The 25,448-nt window shown below is 53.8% G+C and overlaps 1 protein-coding gene across 2 annotated transcripts; it reads right to left on the reverse strand.

The window, feature by feature from the left end:
* Positions 1 to 655: 655 nt before the first annotated feature.
* NOS1AP (nitric oxide synthase 1 adaptor protein) lies at positions 656 to 23,821 on the reverse strand. 2 transcript variants are annotated; one of them, XM_065743263.1, is made up of 10 exons: positions 23,644 to 23,821; positions 17,820 to 17,891; positions 6,544 to 6,636; positions 6,200 to 6,258; positions 5,369 to 5,477; positions 5,068 to 5,209; positions 3,882 to 4,039; positions 3,224 to 3,391; positions 1,781 to 1,946; positions 656 to 1,167 (listed from the first exon to the last, which is right to left on the reverse strand). In XM_065743263.1, exons 1-10 carry the CDS (start codon positions 23,746 to 23,748, stop codon positions 764 to 766), a joined length of 1,476 nt encoding a protein of 491 aa, XP_065599335.1. In that variant the 5' UTR covers positions 23,749 to 23,821; the 3' UTR covers positions 656 to 763. The 2 variants fall into 2 exon arrangements, with proteins under 2 accessions (XP_065599335.1, XP_065599327.1); XM_065743255.1 differs by having other exon boundaries at positions 6,200 to 6,273.
* Between the last annotated feature and the right edge of the window lie 1,627 nt (positions 23,822 to 25,448).

A 25,448-nucleotide genomic window follows, 5' to 3' on the forward strand; every position in this document is an offset into this window, starting at 1 on the left:
TGCCCCACACTGCCACAAACCTCAGTGTCTGGCCATACTGTGCAACCTCCTCTTACCCCCTTCACCTTCCCCAGCTCCTCCCCAGCATTCCTCTCCTGTCACTCACGCACCCACACTGACTGCATGCTATCTCATCCTGACAGCATAGCCCCAGCCCCATCTCCCACCATCTCTGCCATGCAGGAAACCTACTCATGCTGGCTCTTATGTCCCTCCTGTCCCTGCCCCATACCTGCTCTCTCATTCCCCCAGCAAAAACCTTCTCCAGTTTCACTGATTTCCCCCTATATAACACTGACAGCAGTGGCTCCTACCCCGGCATGGTTGCTGGCCAGCAATGCCAGCAGCATGAGGAGCCCTGCAGGGACGCAGTGCTGCTAAGGGCTCTTTGCTTCCCTTGCTTCTGATCTCAAAATACAGCTTGGGAGGACATGGGGACCAGAGAGCAGCACAAGCCTGGCATGAAGCTGAGGGTGCTGAGGGCTGGCTGAGCTCAGGACAAGATGACTGGCAGCAGGGAAGGAGGATCTGCCCCCTGCTCCGACTGAGACACTGCAGTACCATCACATCTACCTCCCTGAAGATGGAGCTACCATGGGCTGCACGCATCAGGGTCCTACGTACAGCACAAGCCAGGGAGGGAGCTGCCAGCACGGCAGCATCACACACCATGCCTAGCTCCGGCCCCTGCTGCCATCCAGCCCCACACTCCCTCCACCATCCCTGGGGGTCCCGGCTGCTCTGTGCCACCTCTTGCCATCCCCTACACCGCGATCTCATCCTCCAGGCTGTCACCCAGGTCCTGCTGGGGCTGCACGTTGAGCAGGCGCGGCGGTTCCTCCTGGGACCAGGAGTCACGCTCCTCACTCTCGTCCGTGTTGGACTCGTACTCAGAGGCGATGCCCGACTCACGGAACTTGAGGAGCTCCAGGCTGCCCAGCGCCGGCTCCGGGGCGTGCGACCCTGAGCTCGGAAGGAAGTGGTAGCACTCCAGCTTCACCAGACAGTCGTTCCTACCTATGGGGCTGCCCAGGGCGCTGGGGAAGCCCGAGCTGGGGCCCAGCTGTGGCAGGTGGGTGTCCTCAGGCTGCGGGGTGGTCGGGTCGCAGAGCATGGGGAGGACGCTGGAGCGGAAGGTGATCTCCAGCAGGCTGTCCTGGGAGCCTGCTGCAAGAGAAGGGCATGGCTGAGAGGCAGGCAGTGCCACCCCATCCCTCCCGGGCATCCCATGGCCACCACAGCTGCTGCAGACCCGCAGCCTCAAATGCTCAGATGACAGGGGCACACGTGCCAGGAGCTGGTGGCTTGCAGAGAGCCAGGGAGGAAAGCTAGCTGCCTTCCCCTGGTTTCTGAAGGGAGCTGGTGGCCACATATACTGGAGAAGAAAGTCAAGGAGGGTCTCTTGTGGCAAGAAGGGAGCTGGCATAGATGTACAGCTGTTGGGAAGAGCAGGCATATAGCTGATAGGCGTGTGACAGCCACCCCACACCTCCTCCATCCTGCGTGCAGGTGTCCTGCTGCATATGCACAAGCCAGACCAGAAGGGCATTAATATTGCCACTTCCCCAGAAAACATTAGAAATGCCACAAAAAATGGGGTGTAACACCCATGTGTTCCCCACAGATCCTACCACAAGCCTCCCTCACACAGGGGCACTGGTGCTGTGTCATGTCCCTAAGCCCTATGTCTCTCTGGAGCTGGGGTCCCCAACCACAAACCCCCTTGTGCTGTGGGGTCCCTGCTAGCTGTGAGGTGAGAGGATTGGGCAGAAGTGCTTACTGGTGTTGTTCCCCGCCAGCTTCAACTCCAGCTCCTGCACCTGCTTGACCAGGAGCGAGATGTGCTGCAGCAAGTCCTTGTTCTGGAGCAGGAGCTGGTGCACACGTGCCTGTGCCTCCAGGCGTGCCGCTGCCTCTGCAGCCAGCTGGTCCTTCAGCAGGTGGACCTGTGGGACAGGAGACACCCATCACATCACAGCACTCCTGGTGATCCTGGGGAAGGCAAGGGAGCCCTTTGTGCAGAGCTGCTGGGTGAGGCAGCAGCTGGCAGTGGTGGAACTGCAATCAAATGCTCAGTAGGTATGCAAGCTCCATGCTGATAGCATCAGCCTGGAAAAAATCCCTCCCCTCTGCATGGCAGGAGCCTGCAGCAGGGCCTGGGCGGTACTCAGGTGCTGCAGGGAAGCAGTATGCAGAGCCCACACATCACAGCTGACAGAGGGGCAGTGCCTCGTGCCACCAGACCCTAGAGACAACACTCACATGGGCTCATGGCCATAATCCAAGGGACAGGTGTCTGGAAACACCTTAAAAAAGCAAGTCTCTCTGGTCAGTGAAGGAGTGAAACGGTATTTCAGCTCCAGCCAATTACGGGTCCCTGCAGCTACAGACACATCAGTTTGACACAGACTCTGGTTGACGCAGTGGAGCTACTGGTTTGTTTGTAAAGAATTAAGCCTGTGCCAGTCACAGTGTTCAGAGACAAACTGACTTGGTGCTTCTCAAGAGAAGATAACGAGTGCCATCGACAGAGATGTTGATGTAATGCGTTCAGTCACCTAACAGGCATTTGACACAACAGAACATAACTTTTTCATTAATAAATTAGTGTGACACTGGATCACCACAGCTCATACTGAATGGATTGGAGAGGAGCTGAGTGACAGCTCTGGGATGAGAACCACGCTGAGGTGGGCAGAGCTCCAGAGCAGGGTGTCAGCCCCTGGAGAAAGCAATGCACAAAAAGTCTTCTGCAGCTGCTTGCTCAGGCCCGTTGGAAAACCATAAGCTGTGGCAGGGGAGGTTCAGGTTGGATATTAGGAACAATTTATTCTCTGAAATAGTGGTGGTGCACTGGTATGGGCTGCCCAGAGAGGTGGTGGGCTCACACGGGAGGTGTTCAAGAACCGAGGAGATGTGGCACTGAGGGATGTGGTCAGTGGGCACAGTAGGGACAGGCGGGTGGTTGATCTAGGTGACTTTAACACTCTTTTCCAACATTACTGATTCTAGGAAAGCCAAACAAATGGAGACAGCCCTGGAAGGTGTCAGAAAACAAGCAAAGCTATGCTCATTGGTCAAGTGGAGGAGCCAGAGCTGCTGAAATGAAGAATACTCACACAGAGTGAGCTGCTGGCTGCAGTTGGCCAGGATGAATGCCATGTGCCTCATGTTGAGTCCCCCACTCTTCGTTGCACCCCCAGAAAACAGTGTTGGGACAAACCTGTGCCACAGCCACTTGTGTTTGCTGCTGCTGCTGCTGCAGGAGCTGCTGCAGGAGCTGCATTTGGTGGTGGGCGGACAGAGGCGTGCCCAGGTCAGGCAGCGGGGCAGACGAGGGCAGCAGCATCTTGGGCGAAGCAGTCAGGATGTCCTCAGGATGAAGGCAGCCCTGCAACACACCAACATCAATAATGGTGACCCCGTGCCTCCATGGCCCTGAGAGCTTCCAGGCACAGAGCAGACCCCAACATTTCCAGGAAAAAGGCTGCTGCATTCCAAGCAAATCACGCTTTGCTGAGGCAGGGGAAGCCTGCTGTAAAGCTCTAAGAACAGTTTTTGCCAGGGGCTGGATGATGGGCTCACTGACCTCCCTGTGCTCCCCCAGGCTTGTGATAAAAGCACAAATATTATTGCAGAAAGTTTTGGAAAAGGCTGACGTTTCCCATGGAAATTTCCACCGTATCAAAAATATAGCCCTTATTTGAGGTGTGTGAGAAAAACAGTTATTCCTACCAGCTCTGCCCCAACTCTTTCCATGCAGCCGAGCTTTGGTACACCCAGCCCCGAGCCGACGGGCAGCGGCAGACAGCTTTGATCTGGGGGCTGGGAATGCTGCTAAATCCCTCCTGACCCCCAGGCCCCCAGGGGGACCCACGCACCTTGGCGTCGGCGCTCGCCTCCTTGCCCACAGCATCCAGGTCAGTGACACCACGGCTGAAGTCGAGGATGTCAGCCCCAGGCAGCGGCAGCTCCACAGCATCAATGTCAGTCTCCTCGGCCGAGGTGGCCGCCCTCTCTGCAGCAGTGAGGCGGCAGGCTGTGGGACAGCAGGGCATGGCTGGGGGCGAGAACTGGAACCCTGCATTCCCCCCACCATTCCCTGTATCCCCATCCTCTGCTGCCCCATCCATTTGATCTCTGCTTGCTTGCATTTAGCAGCTCTCCAAGCACTTTAATGTCCCATTTAAACCCAAGTCCCTTGCAATGCTCCCTAGGGCTCCCCAGATGCTGTGCTCCAGAGCAGTCCACATCCCACACAGGTTGGGGACTTGCACGTCATGCTTCCGTGGCTGTGCTTTTCTAGCTGCCAGGGACAGAGCTCGTGGCCAAACACACCCAGGGACCAGCAGCCAAAAGCCCTGGATTTGGGGGAAACAGGCCATTGAGAGCAGGAGACACAGAAAGCTGAAGGTAAACAAGAGGTTATGGGAAAACAAAAAGGACGGATGCTCAGAAATCCCCAGGGAGCTGCATACCGAGGCCAGGACATTGTGCAGAGGAAAAACAAACAATGAGGCACTCAGGCCAGCAGCAGCCCCTCAGGACAGCACTGCTGCAGGGTCAGGCAGCTCCAGAGGACCTTGCACCCCCATGGAGGACAAGGAATCTGAATGCAGACCTGCAAGCATCCCAAATGGCCCCTAAAATCAGCTTGACGAAGTCTGCAGGTGTGCAGAACAGCTACCCTCTCCCCTCTCTCACAATTCAGAGCACCAGGCACATGTTTGGGGATGTGGGGATCGTCCTATCTTTGGCTCCTTTCTTGGCAGCAACAAGGAAGGTTTTGCAGCATGTGAAGCAGAGAGCACTTGGGCACCCAGCTGAGCCCAGAATGCTGCTAATGGGCTCCCAGCATGGGGAATGTCTGAGAGGATGAAGGCTAACACCTAGCGAAGGCTCCTTGCTAGGCAAGATCCTGCCACACTGCAGGACAGACTGCCGTGCAAATCCATTCCCTGCAGGTGTCAGCTGGCAGCAAGCTTCACAGACAGACAGTGGCTCTGCAGATGGTGTCTGCCAGCCACCTCAGCAACGATGTGTGGCCCCTTCACCCCAGCACAGTACCTGGGACATCCAGATTGTCCCCGTTCCTCTCACTATCCCCATCCTCCTGCCCATCAGCATTTTGCTGGGTGTGCTGCAGGCTCAGCTTGTGGCAGACCTCAAACGCCTGTCCCACTGTCCTCACGATGCGCATGGCTTGGCTCTGCAGCAGGAGAGAGAGGAGCAGAGGCATCAGTCCATTGTGAACAGCTGCCCGGCTTTCTGTGCATCGCCACAGCGACTGCAGCTCAGAACACAAACCACCATGATTCCAGGTCCTGGCCCAGCCACCCCACTGGGATGTGTTCCCCAACATCCTCACCTTCTTCTTGGATTTGAAGACGTTGCACCTGAACACATTGCTAGACCCATCCCGGGCAATGTAGCTAAAGATCTTTAGGTCCTGCGAGTCATGGGACACATAGAATATCCTGCAAGGACAGAAAGGAATGGGAGGACATTGCCTCCAACACACACTACCCACAGTGCCCAGGATGCCAGCAAGACCACAGCCAGAATCTCACAGAGCACACTCTGGGTGCTGGCAGCTGCCCAGCCTCTGCAGCACGACCCTGCAAAAGCCCAGCAGAAATGTTTTTTTGGCAGTGGTTCCACCTAGGCTGAGAAAAAATCCTCTGCTGACACAGCAGCAGCAAACACTTCACGAAGACATCGCAGAGATTTCTCTGCTCAGCCCCAGTGGCAGCAACTGAGGGTCCCAGGACAAAGGAGACCTGCAGGAACAAGACCTCTGTGCTGTTTTGGTGAGCTGGTCTCCTCTGCTCCAGCCAGCCCACTGAGTGGATGCTGGGAGAGCACAGCAAGCCAGAGCAACTGCCCTGTGCCCTCTGAGGTCACCACAGGATACTACTGGCCCAGCCCGGCTCCAGCCTGTGGAGCCGCCCCGCCATCAGGTCTCTCCTTTCCCCAGCAGGGTGCAGCTTTATTGCTCTAATTGGGATCATTAAAAGGGGCTTAGTGGCACCTGGCCTGGCTGCCCTGGGGAACTCAGAAGGTTTTCCTGCAGAAGCATGCCTGCTCCCAGCTGTGCAGGGACCCACCAGACATCACTGCACAAGCTGGGGCTCTGCTCAGTCTGCAGGATGCTGGTGCGGTATGTCAGAGCCCTTGTGCCATCCCCAGGTGATCTTACCTGTAAATGGGATCGTGCATGACGAGCATTTTGTTCTCGTCCCAAGCCCATTCTTTTTTCTGCAATGGAAAAAGCTGAAAATGAGTACATCAGATGCTGCCCTCGTGATTGAGAACGGGGCAGAGGCAGTGCTGGGGCAGTGCTTGCAATAGCCCTGCTGCTGCCCTACAGCCCTAGCAGACAGTCCAGTGTGCAGCCAAAAAGCCCTGCACAGCCAGAGTGCTTCCTGCTCAAAGCACAGCCAGGGGCCTCCTGATTCAGAAATCCAAGGATAACCTTCCCAACCATCTCACAGCACTCCCCTCAGGTCCCCAGCACCGCTGCCCCTGTCTGGGGCTGCCTACCTTCTTCTTCTTCTTCAGAATGACCTTCACGCCATCCACCGACACGATGAGGTTCACCTTCTTCTTCTTGATATTCTTGGCTTTAAACTCATACTGCAGAGAGAGGCCAAGTTAGTCCTCCTGGGGTGATCTGAAGATGTTCTGATGGGATGGATGTGGTAACACCATGTGCCCCCCCCAGCCACACATCCACAGCAGGGATGCAGCCATGTTTTTCTCGCACCCAGCACCTGCAGGAGCCCACTGGAAGCAACGTATCCTCTCAGCGTGATAGTACTTAGTGCATCCTCCCCCTTTGAAGAGACATAACCCCACAGAGGGGCAATTCCCCAACCCCTCCCCCAGCTTGAGCTCTGGGAAGAGAAAATCTAAGTCAAACGCAGTTTGGGGGGACTCAGTGTAAAATCAGAGCTGACTGCTAAGGACTCAGTGAACCTCGCCGGGGGAGACAGCATAATGCGATTACCCACTTCAATTAGAAGTCACTGGATGGGAAATAAAACCCAGGAACTTCCAAAGATCAGTGACTAAACACAAAGTTCCAGCCCAGCCACGGGGAGACAGCACAATTCCCCCACACCCAACCGCTCCTGCGTGCAGAGCCCTACAAGCACTGAGGGCTTGTGCAGGGTGAACAGGTCAGGAGTTAATTCAGGCTAAGCAAAGTCCCACACAGCACCAGTGAGGGCTGCCCTTCGCTAGAGCAATGGCTTACAGTTTTGGGGTAAAAGCACAGCATTTTGTAGCTCAGTAGGTCCACACACATGGCTGTGGCCCTACAGGGTACCACGGGACAGTGGGTGCTTGGCCAGCAATTGTGTTCACGGAGCACCCATCTGCTCCCATTGTTCTGGGGAGTTGCAGAACCTCCCCACCTCTGACACTGGTACCCAGTACCCTGCAGCACAGCAGCCCTGTATGCCGCACTCAAGGAAGAGGGATTTAATGAACTTGCTCATTAGCAAGCCTTGCTGCAAAGGGAGCAGCAGCCGAGCCCTGCCTTGGGTCCTGCTGAGGCTCCGTGTGACATTTCCAGCACTGCATGATGCATCAGCTCTGGCAGCCACAGCCAGCAGGCAGTGAACACTTCTGGCCCCAACCTGCGATCCAATGACAAAAGACCTGAAAATACAATTCCTCAAAGCCATTTGGAAGCGGCTGATGGGGGGGACGACAGATGTGAATGACTCAGAAAAGCACCTGATGGGGTGATGCTGCTCTGCCTGTCCCAGCTCACGGAGCAGGCAGGCTGGGCCAGCCCACAGGCTCCAAAGCCACGGTGATGGGCTGCAGAAATCAAAGCTCAGGCTCTCGCTGTGGCTATGAGAAGACTCCACATCTGCCCTGCTTTCCTGGGGCAGCAGCAGGTCTCCAGAGCTGGTCAGCAAGGAACCCACTAGAGCTGGTTTCCAGGTGTCGCCTCTCACAAGCACAGCCCCCGACACATCAGTCCAACTTACAGGTCCTGCTGCTCATTGATCAGCAGCACCATGCTGTGCTGGAGTCAAAGTTTGCTGTTCTGGGTACTGAGTGCTAATTAATTTGGGCTCAGAAGAGACAACAACCCTGAAAAACAGCTCAGGGTTAGAGAGACTCTTTTTAGCCTGGGCCAAAGTAACAGCCCCAGGAAAGCAAAGCAGACAGAGCAGGATTCATCAAAGGTATTACCAACCCCTGGCACTGGCTGCATGGGGCAGAACAGGTACGGAGCTGCTGGGGAAGGATCCCCCATGCCTCACTCTACTGGGGCTGCCGGTGAGGGCACTGCCCAGGCTCATCCCTTTCCTGCTCACCTCGAGGCAAGCATTCTGCCCACACCATGCTGCAGCCAAATCCCTTCATGGCAAAGCTCCAGCAGCAAAAAAAGCAAATTCTCTGAAGGGCTGAGCAGCCAGATTTGCTCTCATAAATCTGGCCCTTGATCCTAGTGCCGAGGAGAGCACGAAGCAAATCTGAGGCATGCACTCCAGAACTATGCCGCATCCACTCCAGCCCGGGCTCATTAGTGCAGCACTCCGATGAGCACAGATGCTCTTTGGGATACGTTTCCCGTGTAATGAAGCACGGCTCTAACCAATAAAACACTAATGAACTCATGCCCATTGGGGCTCCCTAATGAGACGCTAACCATAATTTAAGAATGAATCGGCAGCGAGGGGAATTCAATAAAACAGCAACTCAGCTTCCCCTCCTCTCTGATGCATGCTTGTGTGTCCAAGGTCCTGGGGGAGGAGGGGGTGGGTCAGGAGGGCAGAGCTGACATCACCACCCAAAGCTGCCCCAGCACAGCATTGGCAGGTCTGGCTGATTCACTGCATGCTGCACTTGCAGCTAGCGCCCAGCTGGACCTGCCCTCAGCCCACATTAATCTGTCCACATGCACAAAGGCTGTGGGTGATGCTGGGGAAGAGACCCCAGTTTGGTGAAAAGGAGAGGAGCGCGCTGGGAGAAAGAAGCAACACACGCTGCTTGCTTTACAGAGCAAGAGTGAACATCAGCACCGTTTGAGAGCTGCTTCGCCTTGCTCACAACCACAGCATGCAATTTGTTCTGCCCTGCTCACAAGGCTTTGATTCCACAATCCAAACTGATTTCACCCTGAGCAGTAGCTACACATAGGGTCGAAGCAAGCACCAGGTTGTGCAGACTGAGCAAGATGTGAGTCACAAAGACTGCAAAGGGTGAACTCAGAACCAAGCAGGGTTTGTCCAGACCTCGTGGTGCAACAGTTCAAATGAGCAGGGTTTTGTTTTATCCCAACCTGCACAGGAATCAGCCTGCACTGACCCAGAAGATAATTTGCACCCTGCCCAGGGGTGGGACACAACCTTATCGCCTCCTCTCCCTACCCTCTGGCAGAGCCCAGGTTGCTAACAAGCAAGGGTTGTTTTTGCAGGCAGCGAGCTGGGGAGCACCACCAGGCCACGCAGAGGGAAGGCAGCACGCTGGCATCCGTGCTTGCTCCAGTAACAGCTCTCACATTGACATGGGCCATAGGATCCTACACAGGAAAAGTAGTGCTCATGGCACTGGAGGGGCTGCTGCAGGAGAAAAACCACATTTCCCACCACTGAGGAAACCAGGAGGATAAGCTCTGCTACAGACGCCTCCAGTTTGTTTCATATAGAGATACAGGACTCATCGTGAAGCAGGGAAGAGTGAAAGAGGGATTTTGCAGCTTCCCCAGCACCCCCTTAGCTGGTTGTTTCCTCACAGAGTTGTAATGGTTTTTGCACCTCTGGCACGGGTGTCTTACCCCTCTTGGGTACAACTCCGGATTTTGAAATACCCATAATATTCCAAGTCATGTTCAACTTTCTGAATTCCTGGCTGTAGCAATGTGGCAATCCCAGAAGATACACTGCTGTGAGAAATAACTTCAAGGAAGAGCCCAGAGGAAGGAAAAGGCAGTGCTCTGCTCCTGGAGCTCGAGCAGCTCAGCAGACCCTCTCTCCCTCCACCTGAAGCTCTGCTTAATGGCTCTGCTAAAACATTCAAGCAAAGACTTAAAATAGATTTTGAGATATGTCCATTTCTTTTTTTTTTTAACCACATTGAAGACAAAACCCAAGGATGTCTTGCTCATGAGAAAATTGGATTAGATGACTTGTAAGCTCTAAGCAGCTATGAAACAAGTGAATAAAGACTGCCCCTTAGTTATACAGTTCCCAGCAAAAGAAATCCAACCAACAAAACCAACATGTTTACCTTCTCATTTAGAAATGTGTTTTTCTAAATATCAGAGCACAGGAGCCTCAGCAATGACCTCAGGTTAGTGGGAGTCTATTTTCAACATCTGTTCTTTATGCAGAGTTTGCTATTTAAGTATCTTCAAAGATACACTCTTAGAAGGAAAATAATGCCAGCTGGAGTATGCATCATTGCACAACACATCTCTACTGGCAGAGTATTAGAAGTGCCCTTTCTTGAGAACAGACTGATGTGTGTTACTTAACAGAGAGTGTGTGCAGCCTTGTCAGTCTGCAGCAAAATGATGCACGCGCCTTGCTTGAGTGAGAGGGGTACACGTGAAAAGCATGAAGATCTCAGCCCCGTTAGAAATAAACGTGTTGTATGTCCTCACCTCACTGTTCCTACACAGCAAAAGCGCAAGGAAACTTCTACCAATGCACTGTGCTGGGCAGACTGGATGCTGAAGGGCACCTAAACGCAGCCAGCTGCCGCCATCCCAGCCAGTAGAACCCAAGCTAGGCTTCAACCCAATGCCAACTCGGGGCAGTGAAGGAGAGAGCAGCAGCAGCTTTGTGAAGCCTTCCCCTATCTGATAATGATCACATTAGCAAGCAGGGGCAGGTCCATGCACGCAGCACTGCAGAGCGCTCGGGGACGAACGCCATGTCCCCCCACGCACACAGACACCGGCTGACGTCTGGGTGTGCCAGGAAGCCTGCCTGCACAAAAACATCCTGCACGGGGGACGCTCGGTTGGGCTCCCACCGGCGCATGCGTGGGTTGGGTTTTGCCACGCTTTATCCAAAGGTAAAATGGAAGGAGGAGTAACAAAGCACGGGGTGCTGGTTCTCGGGTTGGTGCTGCTTGGCAAAGCTCCTCCGCAGATCTGCACGTATGGAAAAGTGCAGCTCCACGGTGCACGCGTGCATCTGAAGCGAGCTGTGATTTTGGTGTGCACTGACAAGGTCAGTGCCTATATTCCCGTCCAACTTCAGGTTTAATTTTGGTAACCGTCTGTGAGGGCCGCGCGTACTGACGGGTATAAATGGGAATCAGTCTAAAAATACCCGTGTTGCGACAGCAGCAGAGCAGAGTTAGGGCGGCTGCTTTGCAACGAGCCCGGATCGCAGCACAACCATTTATCACACGCAATAGGTGTCCCAATAACATTGACTGTTTCACAATAAATTCCGTCTGCTCGTTTGCTACTCCCCACCACACAGCTGCCTCCATCCGCTCCCTCTGCCTTCCCTTCTGCTCCTGAGTTCCATAGCTGAGCTAACACACCTTCAACCTGAGCAGTTTCACGGGAAGCTGGGAGAAATCAGAGCTGATAGAAGTCAAACCAACAGCCAGGGCCAGGCGTGAGCATCCCACTGCCAGTGTATGCAAGATACTGGTTCAGCTGGTTGTAAACAACCAGGCTGCATGGCCATGAGCACCGCATCCACTGCCTTGGGTGTAGGGAAATGGGAGGAGAGCACCCTGGATCTGTAGGGGATTCACAGTGGAGGGACAATGTGGAAGGCAGCAGGGAGCCCCGCTGCATACTGTTCTTGTAGCAGAGCTCAGCCCAGCCCTGCAGACACAACTCCAGCAACAAGCCATACCCATTTCAGTGTTTATCATCTCCTGCTAAAATAAGCAGCAGCAGCACATTCTTTGGAAACCCCATATCTGACTGGAATTTGTGGCATTTTTAATTAGCTTCTCATTAGCTCTTCCAAACTGCAGGAACACGTTAAAGACAGACAACATGCCCCGCTGGGATAGAGCTATGATGATGCCTGGATTAAAACTGATGGGAGAGGGCTGGCAGCGTGGCCTGCAAGGAGGAGGCCAGGGGGAGGAGGAGGCCACGCGGGCACTGTCATGGCACAGGCAAGCAGTGAGATGCTGGAGATGGCTGACCGTGGGCAGCCCTCAGATCAAAGGGACCACAGGCACGGAGTGGTTTCTGCAGAGCAAGGCTGTGCTGGTTGGCGTGTTTGAGAGCACCAGGCTGCCCTGAACGACTCTGCAGAAACTCAGCCTCATTGGGCTTGCCATGGAAATGCCTGGTGAGCACCTTTCAAAGGGAGAAGCATTCTCTGTGCTTCCTTCCCAACATGCTTTCCAAGGCAGGCCCCCCAAGGCAGCTGCTGGGCAGCAGCTCTGGCACCACAGTAGTGTGCCCATCCCAACTCCACCTCAGCACCAGCAACAAAATGGGGCAACAAGAGGAGTGTGCCCATGCAGCACTTCAGGAAGGTGTTGATGCAGCAGAGCAGAATCTGAGCACAGCAAGATTTGCAGCCCAGGTTGTGACACAGCCAGGATCCATTTGTTGCATGTTTTACTGCACCAAATTGCATAAAAAGCTTGAGCAACTCCAGCATGGAAAGCAGATGAGAACGTCTGGGCAGAACAGCAATGACAAACCAAAAGGAAGCAGGCTGGTAATAATGTAACTAAATCAGCAATTATGAAATTCAGACAATTAATAAGGACTGAATAAGCAACAGCATTAAACGCTAGGCGCATCAGAAGCAAGCCAGCCCTGTGGGTCTCATTAAACGGTAACGGTGCTCAACAGCATTTCTGGTTTGTAACTGGAGAAAAAAAGGCAATTATTCATATCACACATTTGTTTCCTGGCTCCTATTCAGCAATAACTAATGCAGGTATTAAAAACCATTCACTAAATTCTGTGTTTAAAATCAGCAAGCCTGAATACCGTCCTTCAGAGAGTCTTAGAAAGAGTTATAGACTCAGATCCTTGAAAAAACTGAGTTAACAAAGGTTTCAAGCCTTTGGGCTGCCAGAACACAGCCAATATGCGACTGAATACCAACCAAAAGGATTGCAGCACAACTCGACTCAGCAATAATAGCTCTATGCAAAATGAGATCCCAAGCTATCCCAATAAAATTAGGGGTGTGCCACACAAAGGCATCTGGATGGCTGGGAAATTCAAAGAATATATTTCAATTTCCATCTCTGCAAGCAATTTGACAAACGTTATCTAAAACAACAGCCAAGCCCAGCCCAAGGGGGTGCAATCCACTAACCATTGGATTCCTAAGTGAAAGAACAATAGACAGAAAATTGACAGAATGCCACTGATATGCAGTAAACCCCACAACAGTGAGAGCACAGCACTTATTTCTATGCTGGTCTGGAAGAAAACAGCATATTTGATATCCAGGTCAAGTGAACTTGGTATCTATTCATTTCAGCTTGATTTTATATGGCAACGTCCAAACCGCTTCCCAAAGGAAAAGGAACAGAAGCTGAATACATAAGATGCAGAAATCTATAAACAAAAAAGAAGCTCTCAGACATCTAGAGGTGTCACCCAGCAGAAAGGACAGAGCTGAGCTTCCACTGCCATGCTGCTGCTGCAATGTGGACAATGGGGTCCTAAGCATGTGAAAAAGGGAACGTGCAGCAACACGGAAAAGTGAAATTATCTCACAGCGTAATGCTGTGGAAATCCCTACTGATATAACTGATGAAATATCACCCGCTTTATAGCATACTTGAACGAAGCAATAGGAAAGAGATTAAAGGAAGCAACAAGACCATGCATCAGAATCCCAGACTCAAGTCTGGGAGAGGCTGAACTGCACTCAGTTTGTTCAGCTTGTCCAACAGCCCTGCTGTGCCCGGCACTGCCCAGGGCAGGTGTCTGCAGCACTGCAGCTCTGCCCAAGCAACACGGCACAGAACGTGCCAGTCAATTAAAAGGAGCAGTTCTTGGCCTTTGAGGACCAGCAGTGAAGCACAGGAGCAGAAAGGATCACGCACAAGAGCAGCATTTGAAATGTTGATTTCATCTTGGGTAAGCCTGACAAATCCCTTCTTCCTAAGTTGCAGTTTCTCATCCATAGAACAGGTATAAAGTATTGCTTGATCCTGACCTCCTGCTTGTGAGATTTTCTTTGCTTTGCTCTGCTTTCCCCAACCTCTCTCTCCCCAGTGCCCTCACTCACACAGCAGGATCCAAGTATGACATCTCCACCATGCAGACAGCTGCCCAGAGGTGGGAGCTGCCCACATCTGCTCTGCCCAGCTTCACACGGCACGGGCTTCAGTAGTCAGCACAAGGGAGCAGCCAGACCTAGCACGATCCCAGGAGCACAAAGCTGTCATAGTGGCAGTAGGCTGAATGCCCTGGTTTATTCTGAAACCCACAGGAAAATTCTGTGCTGTGGGAAACCAGAAGTAAACCTCAAAAGCGATGCCATGGGTGCGATGAATCACAGAAACTCCTGGGGATTGGAGCAGTGGGACAAGCCCAGCTCTGCACTGTGCCTACTGGGAGATACCAGGACAAGCTGAAGCCCCAGATCAGCCCCACTGCAGCACATCCCTCTCAACCTCATTTTCTGCAATACTCCTACATCAGTTTTGGAACCTCTGAACTGCAGAGGCAGAACGATCTTTGTTGCACTATGGTAATACATAGAAAATGAGACAGTTGTAAGAAATCCGATGTTAGGACCTTTTCTAACATGCAGAACAGTGTGGAAAAGCGAGCCTGGCCCCTGCATGACAGTGAGCACCAGAGGGTGTTATGTTGGTGCCACAGAACACAGACTTACCCCAGAGTAACTGCACATCTGTAGCAACATGGGAACAGCCAAAGCAGGTAGGGAGGGACAGCCTAAAGAAGCACCTCCAGTGAGTCCTGCAGCATCTCACCAAGGTCTTACCAAGGCAGCGCAGTGCTGCTCCCTACCCAACATGCATTACATGTGCAATCACATCCCCACGAGTCACTCCACGAGCATGTGCCCAGCGATGCATCCGGGGCAAGGTCTGAAATAGGTGGGAGGTTATTTCAGTCTTCAGCTAAGCAATGCTGGCAGTGCTGGGGAAAATCAATAAGCTCACCTTCACCCCCTTTAATCCGATAAATGGCCATTGTTACACATATCCCACCCTTTCCTCACAGATCTAAGGGAACACAACCTTCTTCATCCAGGGTAACGATGAGAAGCCATTAGCTCTAATAGCTCACCCTGCTCCCAGTGCTGTGCTTCCCACTCATCCCCCTGCAAGGTCTGCAACCCATCCTCTCACTGCTCTGTTTTACTGCAGTGCTTGTGCTGCTCGCTTTCTTTTTTCACTTTGTTCAAGCAAGACACAATAAGTGGCCGAACACTTAGAAACTCTCCACGGTGCTAACAGGCAAATCTCAGAAAGATGCTAATTAAATGAGCTGCAAACTACACCGTGGGCCCTGTGCAAGTGAGTGGCCGCACGCAGCAGTTTTCGCACCAGCCCAACTGTGCATGTGGCTTCTCGAGGCTGAAAAATTCTGCTTTAAGCAAGCTTGTTGAAATTCAGAAACGTTGCCAATTTGCTAAAGTAAAGCTCAGCTATGCAAAGCAGAAATCACACAGAATCAGATGTACCTGACAGAGCAGGAGGTTTGGAGGAGTTAGGCTTTAAAATGCCTGAAATGCCTCCACATTTTGAACCTGCAGAATTCCGCTGGACACTTCTCAGCAACAGGATTGCAGAAGACCTCCGCAGGAGCAGCTTTTACAGTGCCTATATAAGATTTCATCTTTGCAGGAACCAGGGAAAACCTGGATTAAAGCCCCGCTCAGCAACCCAAGCAGCAAAGAAAGGGGAGTGGAAATGCTCTGGAATGACTGTGCCAGGTAACATGGCTGCACTGGAAACACGCCAGGGGCACCGGGAGGAAAGCATTTGTGTATGCTTACATCATGACTTCATTAAAAACCCATACAGTTATGGTTGCTATTTAGGGCTCCATGTGCTCAACCATCCTGGGAAAAGAAAAAAAAAGAAAAAAAAGAAGTATATTTGTAGCTAGTTCAGGTATTTTGAACTCCAGTCTTTTGCAACTCTGAGCCTCTGTGCTCAGGAAGGTGCTGTGACTGCTCTGAGTGCACAGGCCACCCTATTTGGAGATGAGGAAGAGAAAGGGCTCAGCAGCACACAGACCCTGCTGATTGCCACGAAAACAAGCCCTGGCCTCCTGTACTTACTGTTGCACATGTGGCCGAAGCTTTAAGAATCACTTGAGTTGGAAGGGACCTCACCCAGCTCCAACCCACCGCCGCGGGCAGGGCTGTCACTCACTAGATGAAGCTGCACGCACCCACAGAACACACGGTTTCCTCATATCAAGCCCCTCTCGATCCAGCTCCACAAAACATATGGAGCCGAGCTCTCAGTGTGCATCTGGCTCCCGTGCACTGCTGCCTCTGCGGGGGAGCAGGGAGCACGCAGGCAGCAGGAATGCCAGCAATGCCTGCTATGCGCGTCCGGCGTGCCCCCCAGGTCGGGGGACATCCCAGCAGGATGCTGCAGCCCCAGCAGGGCTCTTGCATCCTCTGGCAGCACCAGAGTGTCCAGGGTGTCCCCCCAAGAGCCACCACTGCTGCAGAGGGTACCCATGCTCTTCTGCTGTAGTCCCTCCGGCACATCACATCTGCAAGCTCATGTCCTTCTGCTAACTTGCATCTGTCCTATGTTACGCTGCACCAAGGCAGCTTGAGCACGTTTCAAACACATCATTCATCACAAGAAGTCATTACTTTACCTTAATCAGCATCCCTTCCACCACCCAGAGTTTCATCTATGCGTTATCTAGGCTATGCTTAAGTTTGTTTATATAGGCCAATAAGGGCTGCTTCGTTTTGTTCTTAAGCAGGGGGGTTTACTCGCTGATGTAGAGCGGTGAAACTTTGGGGCTGAGCTGCTACTTTTGGACACTGTATCCCATGTGTCTTTTCCAGGACAACGGTGATCCCAGGGAACTTGAAGGAAGGAAGAGGAAACAGCTGCCCACAATCCATGCAAAGCTCCTGATGGCATCACACTTTCCCAACCCAGCTCAGAACCAAGATAGGCAAACCTAATGTCAGCAGAAGACCTCCCAGCAACTGGGCAGCATGTAGGAGAGTTGTCAAGAAAAGCCCACGGGCTATTTATGCAATAAAATTTGAAATTAAAACCCTGTGCCAGGATGCCAGACCCCTATGAGGGAGGCTGGAGGCTTCCCAGCCACACGTCCTGCAGGAGGGGAGCGGAGGAAGAGCTGCTCCAGTGGCTGCTGGCCAGGCATTATGTGAGCGGAGCACCCAGCATCCTGGCTGTCCCTATTTTGGGAAGCCCGATGACTTCAGAGCCAGCTGACGTCCCCTGACCTGCTCGCCACCAAGCAAGCCTGCTGCCTGCTGGCCTGCAGCTCACCTACATGCTGCCAGTTACTTGAACTTGGAGCTTTCATTTGCACGTGGCCGCTTACTGGGCACGGACCTGCTGGCATCCAGCATCCAAAACGTCACACAAGCCAATGCTCTTAGGCTGGCAGGAGAAAACAAAAGGACCTCTCCTGCAAGCCATACACTGTCACTTTGGAACCAGGAACGACACCAGCAACCCTCCGAATCCGTACAGGTGCCGACTCTGCAGCCTGCACTATGCACCCATCTCCACGCAGCAGCAGGAGGAAGACCACAACTGTGAGCAGCCCTGGGAAGGGGAGGGCTGTGCCCCCACACCCCCTGTGCACACACACCAAGGGGAAGGAAGGAAGGAGTGTATTCACAAGCACTCACCCGGATCCGCCGCATGGCTGTCACAATCTCCACCCTGCTGTTTGGCCGTGGCACATCCAGGCTGCCTATGTACTGCAGGGAAAGAAACAGCAGGTTAGCCCTGTTAGCATGTCACTGATGGCTTCAGAACCTCATGGCCTCGCATTGCCATGCAGCACCCACGCACAGCCCAGCGTTTTGCCCACTGTGCCCAAAGTGCTGCAAGCAGTGACCTCCCCTCTCACCTTCCCAGCCCTCTCCCTCCCCTCAAAGCTCAGTTGCCCTAAATTTCCCAGCCTCGTTTTCTGCCTGCTCTTGCCCTGCTGCATGGCTTGCAGACTGTGGTCACACTTCCCCTCCTGTCCTCCTGTGTGCATCCTTTTGTCTGACAGTAAGTGGCTTTCTCGCAGGAAAACCCTATAATAGCTTGAACGACTAAAATGGGGCAGTCCTTTGTACGCTGCACATGGCTCAGAAGCCTGTTGGATGCTGCACAGCTCATGTTTCCTACCATAGGAAGGGAAACGAGGAGCTATACCCATTGTCTCGTTCTTCATAGCATTCCCACTTGCAAGAAAGAGCCAGATTTATCCCATTAATAAATCAAGATGAAAAAGTGTGAGCTGTGCAAAGCCCTGAGTGCCCCCAACCAGTACCACCAGGCTTTGCTTCTACCCCCAGAGCACAGAGCAGAGCAAGCTCTCCCTGCACGTGCTGAGCCCAACCTGAGCCCAGCATGGATCCCGCGGTGACAGTGCAGGACCGGGCAGCTGATGCCATGAGGACACGCAAAGAGAAGGGATATAAAAATAAACATCAAACAGCTGGCTTGCTCATCATGTGCCGCAGCAGTGCAGGACAGCCTTATGCAACCAGGAATTAAGCTCCATGACACAGCCAAAGGCAGAGGCAGCACTCACTTTCTAAACCCCAGCAGCAGCTGAAGCCTGACTGCGAAAGTAGCAATTACAGCCCCTAAACAGAGTCTTCCCATGCAACCAAGGATTTAAGTTCTATTACGAGAGGCATCTTTGCCATGAATTTATTTCCTTTTTTTTGTTTGTTTTTTTGTTTTTGTTTTATATATATATGTCAAGTCTGGAAAGCATCAGTAGGAACTCTTGGCCAGCAAACAACCCTACAGGATGCACTTTGCTCAAAACCAGAGCATCCTTCCTACATCCCTTGCTGGGAGCACGGACCTCAAGCCCACAGCACCTTGGCAGATGGCTCGCAGCCCCCAAAGCATCCACCCCTCCTTCACTGTGGGAGCAGACAAAGCCTCCCCAGATCCTTACTGCATCCAGGAAAGAAAACCTAAGTGGGAAGCACCCTGTAGATGAATAACTCCTCGCAGTGTGATGAGTATCCCCCAAAAAATGCAGCCAGAGAGGTCATCCTTCCAGTGTGAAGGAGTAAGAATGGCATGAGAAAGCACTGTGCTTATCAGCACCCTCGGCCTTCCTACTCACAGTACCCAGCCTTGCTTGGGGAAGAGGTGTGGGAACAGCCAGAGCTGCTGCTGGGAGCAGGGCTGCCCTGCACAGCCTCCCCATCCCCTGAGAGGATAGGCAGCACGCCCACAGGCCCTTGCCAGCTCAGGGAAATACCAGCTCTCCCTGGGCAGGAGGAAAATAAACACAAGAAAACCAGAAAATACATTTTGCAATGTTTGCACAAATTATTTAGCTTCTGTGTTTTTCTGGTGTCTTTTTTTTCCCCTCTTTTTCTCCTTGAGGTTGTTTAACGCTATCCTGTCCCATCAGAAGTGAATTCCCTTGAGAAGGTGATCTGTCTGAAAACACAGAGATGCCTCCCACGTGGTGTCTGCGGGACCAGGAAAGCCTTCATGGAGAACAAGCACGTCGGCGCCCCACAGCCCAGCATCGTGCAAAGGTCAGGGCTGAATCATCCCACTGGGGAAGCCCGTAGCAGCCGCCTGGAGCATTGCCAGCCCCAAGAGCTGTCCTGTGATAAGGAGTCGGCTGTGGAGCAGAGCTGCTGGTGTGGGAGCTGGAGGAGGCTCCAGTCCCAAATCTTGCCTGGGTTCCCCAACTACTGTGCTGACTCCCATCAGAAACAGGACAGCATTTTTCAGCGTTGCTCCCTCTACTGCGTCAGTGTCATAGACACTGCAGCATGGGAGCAAAAAGCCAAGGCAGAGATTGTCCAGGGCAGAAGAGGGGAAATGCACCCCAAAGCACAGTGAAACCCATGGCTGTAGTTCCACCACTGCTGCCTGCACATGGGTCTGTGGGTGTCCTCATCCCACTCGAACTGCTTTCCTCAAGCTGCCCAGAGGGACTCATCCCACTCCCTGCTCTGCCCTGTGAGGGGAGAGGTTTGCTCACACCCAGCAGGGACGACTCAGGAGCCGTCAGGAATGGAAAAGCTGATGTGCCAGCTGACTTCAATGGAAAAGCCTCCTCTTCTGAGTTCTGGTCAGTCATGTGCCCAGGAGCCTGCAGCTTGCCAGCCCCCATCACTTGGGGACAGGGCTGGCAGGACAGCATTGTGTCAGAGGGCAACGAACACACTCCTGCAAAAAAGATCCAGAGGAGTGGTTTGGGAATGCCTTTATCACAATGACACAGTGGCAAAGAGGAGGCAGTGCCAGGCTCTGGAAGGACAAACTCCCAACAGGACAGGAAACCACTGCCTGTGCTCCATCCTTGTGCACACACTGTGCTCCGAGTTCTGCTGCACCACCACAGAGCCTCCCCAGGGCCCCTCTCTGCAGCTCCACCAAGTCCCAGCAGGGAGCTGTGCTGGGAGCTCCAGCAAGCAGTTTCCAAACTGACTTAACAAGTATGGCAAAAATATGCCACTGCTGCAGAGGAGAACTTTTGTGGCACTCGGCAAGGTTATTTATAGCCCAGAGCGAGAAATCCCGCGCTGCAGCTTTGTTCCTGGGGAGCAGACCTTGCTGAGCACACCGTGTTCAAGAGCTGCCAGCACCAACACCCCCAAGCACTGCTGCCAAGCCTCTCCCAGGCACCTGGAGGTATGAGCTTCGAGCAACCTGTATCCTGCTCTCAGCTCTGCCTGGCTGCCAACAAGTCCCAACAAGGGATGGAGAAATGCCCACAGAGGCAGTCTGCAGCAGGGCACAGGGATGGATGGCCCAGGTCGGAGGTGCCTGCATCTCTCCTACTTCAAATCCTGAAATATGTTGGCAGGCAAGCAAGCCTGCTGGATCTGGCAGGATCTGCAGGATGGGGTACACTGGATCTGAGCGAAGTCTCTTCCATGTCCTGTCTCCAAACATAGACAGCAGCAGATGCTTGGTTCAGTCTCAGTTTCCCACGCATGAAAGTGGAGAAAAGTACTGACAAACATGACAGAAAATGCAGTGTTGCCAAGATCCTGTAAGGAGAGTATTAAAAAAAAAAAAAAGCCCTTCCAATCCCCAGACCCACCTGCTGCCAAGAACAGCACCAATCCTCCAACCCACCTGCATTTATCTGCTCTCAAGCCTGCTGGCAGGGAGGTGTCTGTAGCCTGCATGTCCTGCTGGCTCTGCATGGGGACCCTGGGCATCTCCTCCAACACCTGAGCTGCCCTTGAATTTCATCCCACAGTTTTCCTTTTGGGAAAACGAAGAGCAGGCTCATTTGCCCAGCAGCCCGCCCCAGCTGGAGGAGCTATGATGGGAAGAGGTGGACAGAAGGTGTATTTATTCTTTAAATGCCCATTTATTTAAACAGGAAACCATTGCACAAGTGGGAATTCATGGCAGCTCCCCTGCGACACGCTGCAGATCGCAGCTCTTTCATCTGAGTGCTCCAGCACACCCAAGGGGCCTGGCTCCTGATATAATCCAACAATTTTGACCACAATGGGCAGAAAGCGAAGCTGCCTTTCCTCGAGCCAGCTCCTCCAATTCCCACCAGCTCGATGGAGGCACTTCAAAGATGCAGAGACTTTCAGTGCCAAGAAATGCGTCCAGCAAAAACAGATCAAAAAGTGCAAACTGCATTACTATTCCCTGAGAAGGTAGAGCATGATTCTCTAGTTATTAGGTTTATCTCCAGAAAATGGATTAACGTAAGGCTTGAAGGATGGCCTGCTCGGAAACAGCATCCCCACGCCAGAGCATGTAGCTCCCAATAGCCTTAGTGACAGAACCCTCAGCATCACTGCTTGTGCTCATCACCCCATGCTTGGAAAGGGCCAAACCTGGACATCCCAAATGCTGCCAGAAACAAAGGTGGTGGGCAAGGGACGTGGTAACAGGGAGAAGAGGAGGAGGAGGCAAGGCACAGCTGACGGCAGAGACCAGGCTGCTCACAATGCTCTGTGGCCCCTAGGGCTGCCCCAGCCCGCAAACACACACGTAATACTGCCAAGGGCTTGCAGGAATGGATTTCTCCTTTTGGTGTTGCTCTGCTTCAAACCTGAGCCCCCCATTTCCCCACCCAGCAGTGGGATGCATGCTCTGCACCTCTCTTCAATGAGAGCTGTGTGGGTTTCAGCGCCCAGGATTCGCGGGGATAAAAGGAACTAAAGGAGTGTAAGCATTTAATTAATCTCCACCAATCTAATAAAAGGATGGAGTAATTGCCTAAGCCATCTGCATTCTGCATCTGGCATCAGGAGCTGCTGGAGAAATACACAAAATCAAGAGCGGGGCTTCATACAGCTCGTGCCACAAGATACAAAATCAGAGAAAGAGGAGCTAACAAAGACCTGCATGCACCGCCCCAGAACCTCACAGAGAAGAGACAAGCAGCGAGCAGAGCAGGGGCAATAAAGCCACATCCCCCTCCTCACCCCAAGCCCCTGCTCCCTCCCTAAGCGACGTGGGGAAGGGGCAGAGCACCTAAGAACCTGCAGTGATTTAAAAGGAAGCTGCTGTGCAGCAGGTGCTGGTGGTAACACTGCAACCAGCAGCGATAACCCAGGAGCAAAAGGATGTAAAGTGGAATTTGAACAGTCATTCCCAGGAGTGGCTCCAAAGCAGGTTGTAAGTTTGCTCCTTAGACAACTGCCCCGTGCTGCTCTCTGCAGACCCTGCCATCTGTGAGCAGGGGGAACACGCAGCCCCCGTGCTCTGCAGCAGGACACAGACTTGACCTCAAAGCACCACACAGAACTGGGTGCCAGGGCTGGGATCTGTCCACTACCAGCACCTCTGCCCCAGGGGCAGTGAGGTATAAGGGATGGGTGCTGCTTGGAAACTCTTTTAAAGTGTTTTTTTTTCCCCAGTCCATCCTCAGTGGAATGGCTCACTGGAGTCACCATGAATAGCAATGGGGACAGGATGCAACTTGGAAAGCCAAAACATTACATTGCTATCTCCCTCCAGCTACCTGCCCACGACTGAGCAAGGCAGACAGATGCTCGCTCCGCTTTCTTGGGCTGCGAGCACCAGAGCCGTGGGACACAACAGCCTAAATGCAGTAAGAGCCTGAGAGGTCCCAGCAGAAAAGAAAACAAACACCAGCTCTTCCTGACAAACACGCTGGTGAGAATGATTTATAAACACAAGGGGAAACAGCAAGCCTTCACTAGGGGCCAGGGCTGACCTCTCCAAGAGCTCAACAAACGGCACGCGGTCCCTCCACCCGCTCACCCCAAGCTGGGGAGCGCCGGGGTAAAAGCCTTCCGACTTCACCTGCACCCCAGGTGATGCTCCGGAGGGGTGAAGGAGCAGAGTCACAGCCTGACTCACCCGGCCAGCTTCTACTCCTTCCCTGAAAGACTCACTCAACTCCCGGCAGCTCAGTCTGGGGGTAAGGGCTCCCGGGGATAAGCGGAGAGGAAAGGAAAAATAAAAATCACAGCTACGCACACCGAGAGCGAGAGAACGGGGAGCACCGAGGGACGCGCGCCCGCCGCCCACCTTGGCCTCGAAGCAGATGCCGTGCTGAAAGGCGTCCTCGTTGTGCAGGGGGATGCGGAGGTCGTGCCGGTCGTCCACCAGGTTGTACTTAGACTTGGCGGGCATGGCGGCCCCGCGGCGGCCGGGCAGCCCCGCAGCACGCCCGGCCCGGCCCCGCCACCGCCGCCGCGCAACCTCCGCCCCGCACCGCCCCGCACCGCCGGCCGCCCCCGGGGCGGGATCGCGCCGCCGCGCAGCGCCGAGGAAGGGAGGAGCGGGGGGCACGGAGCGCGGCTCGGCCCCCGCCGCCCCGGGGAGGGAGGGGCCGGGAGAATTGAAAATAAATAAATGAGATCTATACGTTTATATAGAGATATATATAAAGGGGAGCTGACGGAGGCACCGCTGACATCTAGCGCGTGGCCCCGGCTCTGCACACCCGCGCTGCGGAGGGCTCAAGGGAAGGGGTAAGGGTGGGGAGCCTGGGAGCTTCCCCAGGTTGGGAGCTGAGCCCTGGAGATGCTGGGTGGGGGATAAAGACGCGCTTGGAGCTGCCCGGATCGCAAGGGCTTTGGGGATTAGTGGCCACGTGGAGCCCTCCCACCTTCATGTGCCAAACACGCATGGAAACCAAGTAACTGGCAGTGATACAATCTTGTCTCGGGCTTTATGGAGAGCTGGTCCTGGTAACCCGGTCACACCAAACCTTATAAAAGCCCCTGGAAGCTGTGCATCAGCTCCCACCTCACTGAAGACATCTCGAGGCTGCTTCCCCCTCGCCCACCTGCATGAGCTGGGGCCCTCACCTCAGCCATCAGAAACAGAGCTCTGTCCCCAACCTGGCTCTGCGCAGCAGATCCAGGGCTGCCCTCATTGTGAATCAGCACGGTGAAACTTTCCTCGTTCAGAGCTGCACCGTTTCAGCCACGTCTGAAAAAGTGTTTCACTTCCTCCCACTGGAGAGGACTTTCTGGAGCCAGCAGCAGGGCCAGGCAAGCGGGAGATAAGAACTGTCGGTGCTCGGCAGTGCCACGAGGGGTGTGGAAATGTCCTCTGTGCACTTCAGCCTCTTGCTCCAGCCAGGGGCAGGGGGACAGCCATATGGCCTTGAGGTGCTGGGGCTTGAATCTGGGGTGAGCAGAAGGCAATATGGGCAGACAGTGCTGAGGCTGGATCCGTCCCGCAGCTTCTGGTGCTCTGGGCTCTGGCTGAAGATGCTGTTCCACATCTCAGAAAGGTACAGCTGACAGCACTGCAGTCCCAGGTGCTGGGAATCCTACATCCACCTGAGAGATCCCGTGAGGGTTCCAGCTCTCAACCCAGGACCCACAACCTCCCCATGCTGTCAGCACCCATCCATGCCCTGCTCATGGATGCCAGCCCAGCAGCCCTCCAGACCCCCAGTGAGCAGGGAGAGCACTAAACCCTCACACCCCATTAGCCCTGCTCGCCCAGAGCCCGTTTCCTCCCTTCCCAAAGCAGCAGCTACACCCCACGGCCACGCACACAAGCGGTGTGACCGGTTCCCTTGTTGTTTCAGCCCCGTCCGCTTCCGCCCCGGCGAGGCCGGGCTCGTTGCCCGCACTTGCACAATGGGGCATGGACAAAGGTCCCCAGTGCCACACAGGCGGGTGGCAGCAGGCTGGCGTCACCCAGGGCAGGGTCCCCAATACATCACCAGCACGGTGGGAAGGACTCCGCCATCCAAATAAATCGGGTTGCTATGAACGAGCTCAGGCGTGTGGATTTGGCAGGGACGCAGCGCTGCGAGCTGCTCGGGGCCAAGATGCGGGCACTGGGATGGCACCAGGGTCCCCTCCTGGGCA

The sequence above is a fragment of the Cyrtonyx montezumae genome, unplaced genomic scaffold (assembly GCF_038088225.1).
Source record: "Cyrtonyx montezumae isolate F1298 unplaced genomic scaffold, pur_monq_1.0 scaffold_1, whole genome shotgun sequence".
In the NCBI taxonomy this organism is placed as follows: Eukaryota; Metazoa; Chordata; class Aves; order Galliformes; family Odontophoridae; genus Cyrtonyx; species Cyrtonyx montezumae.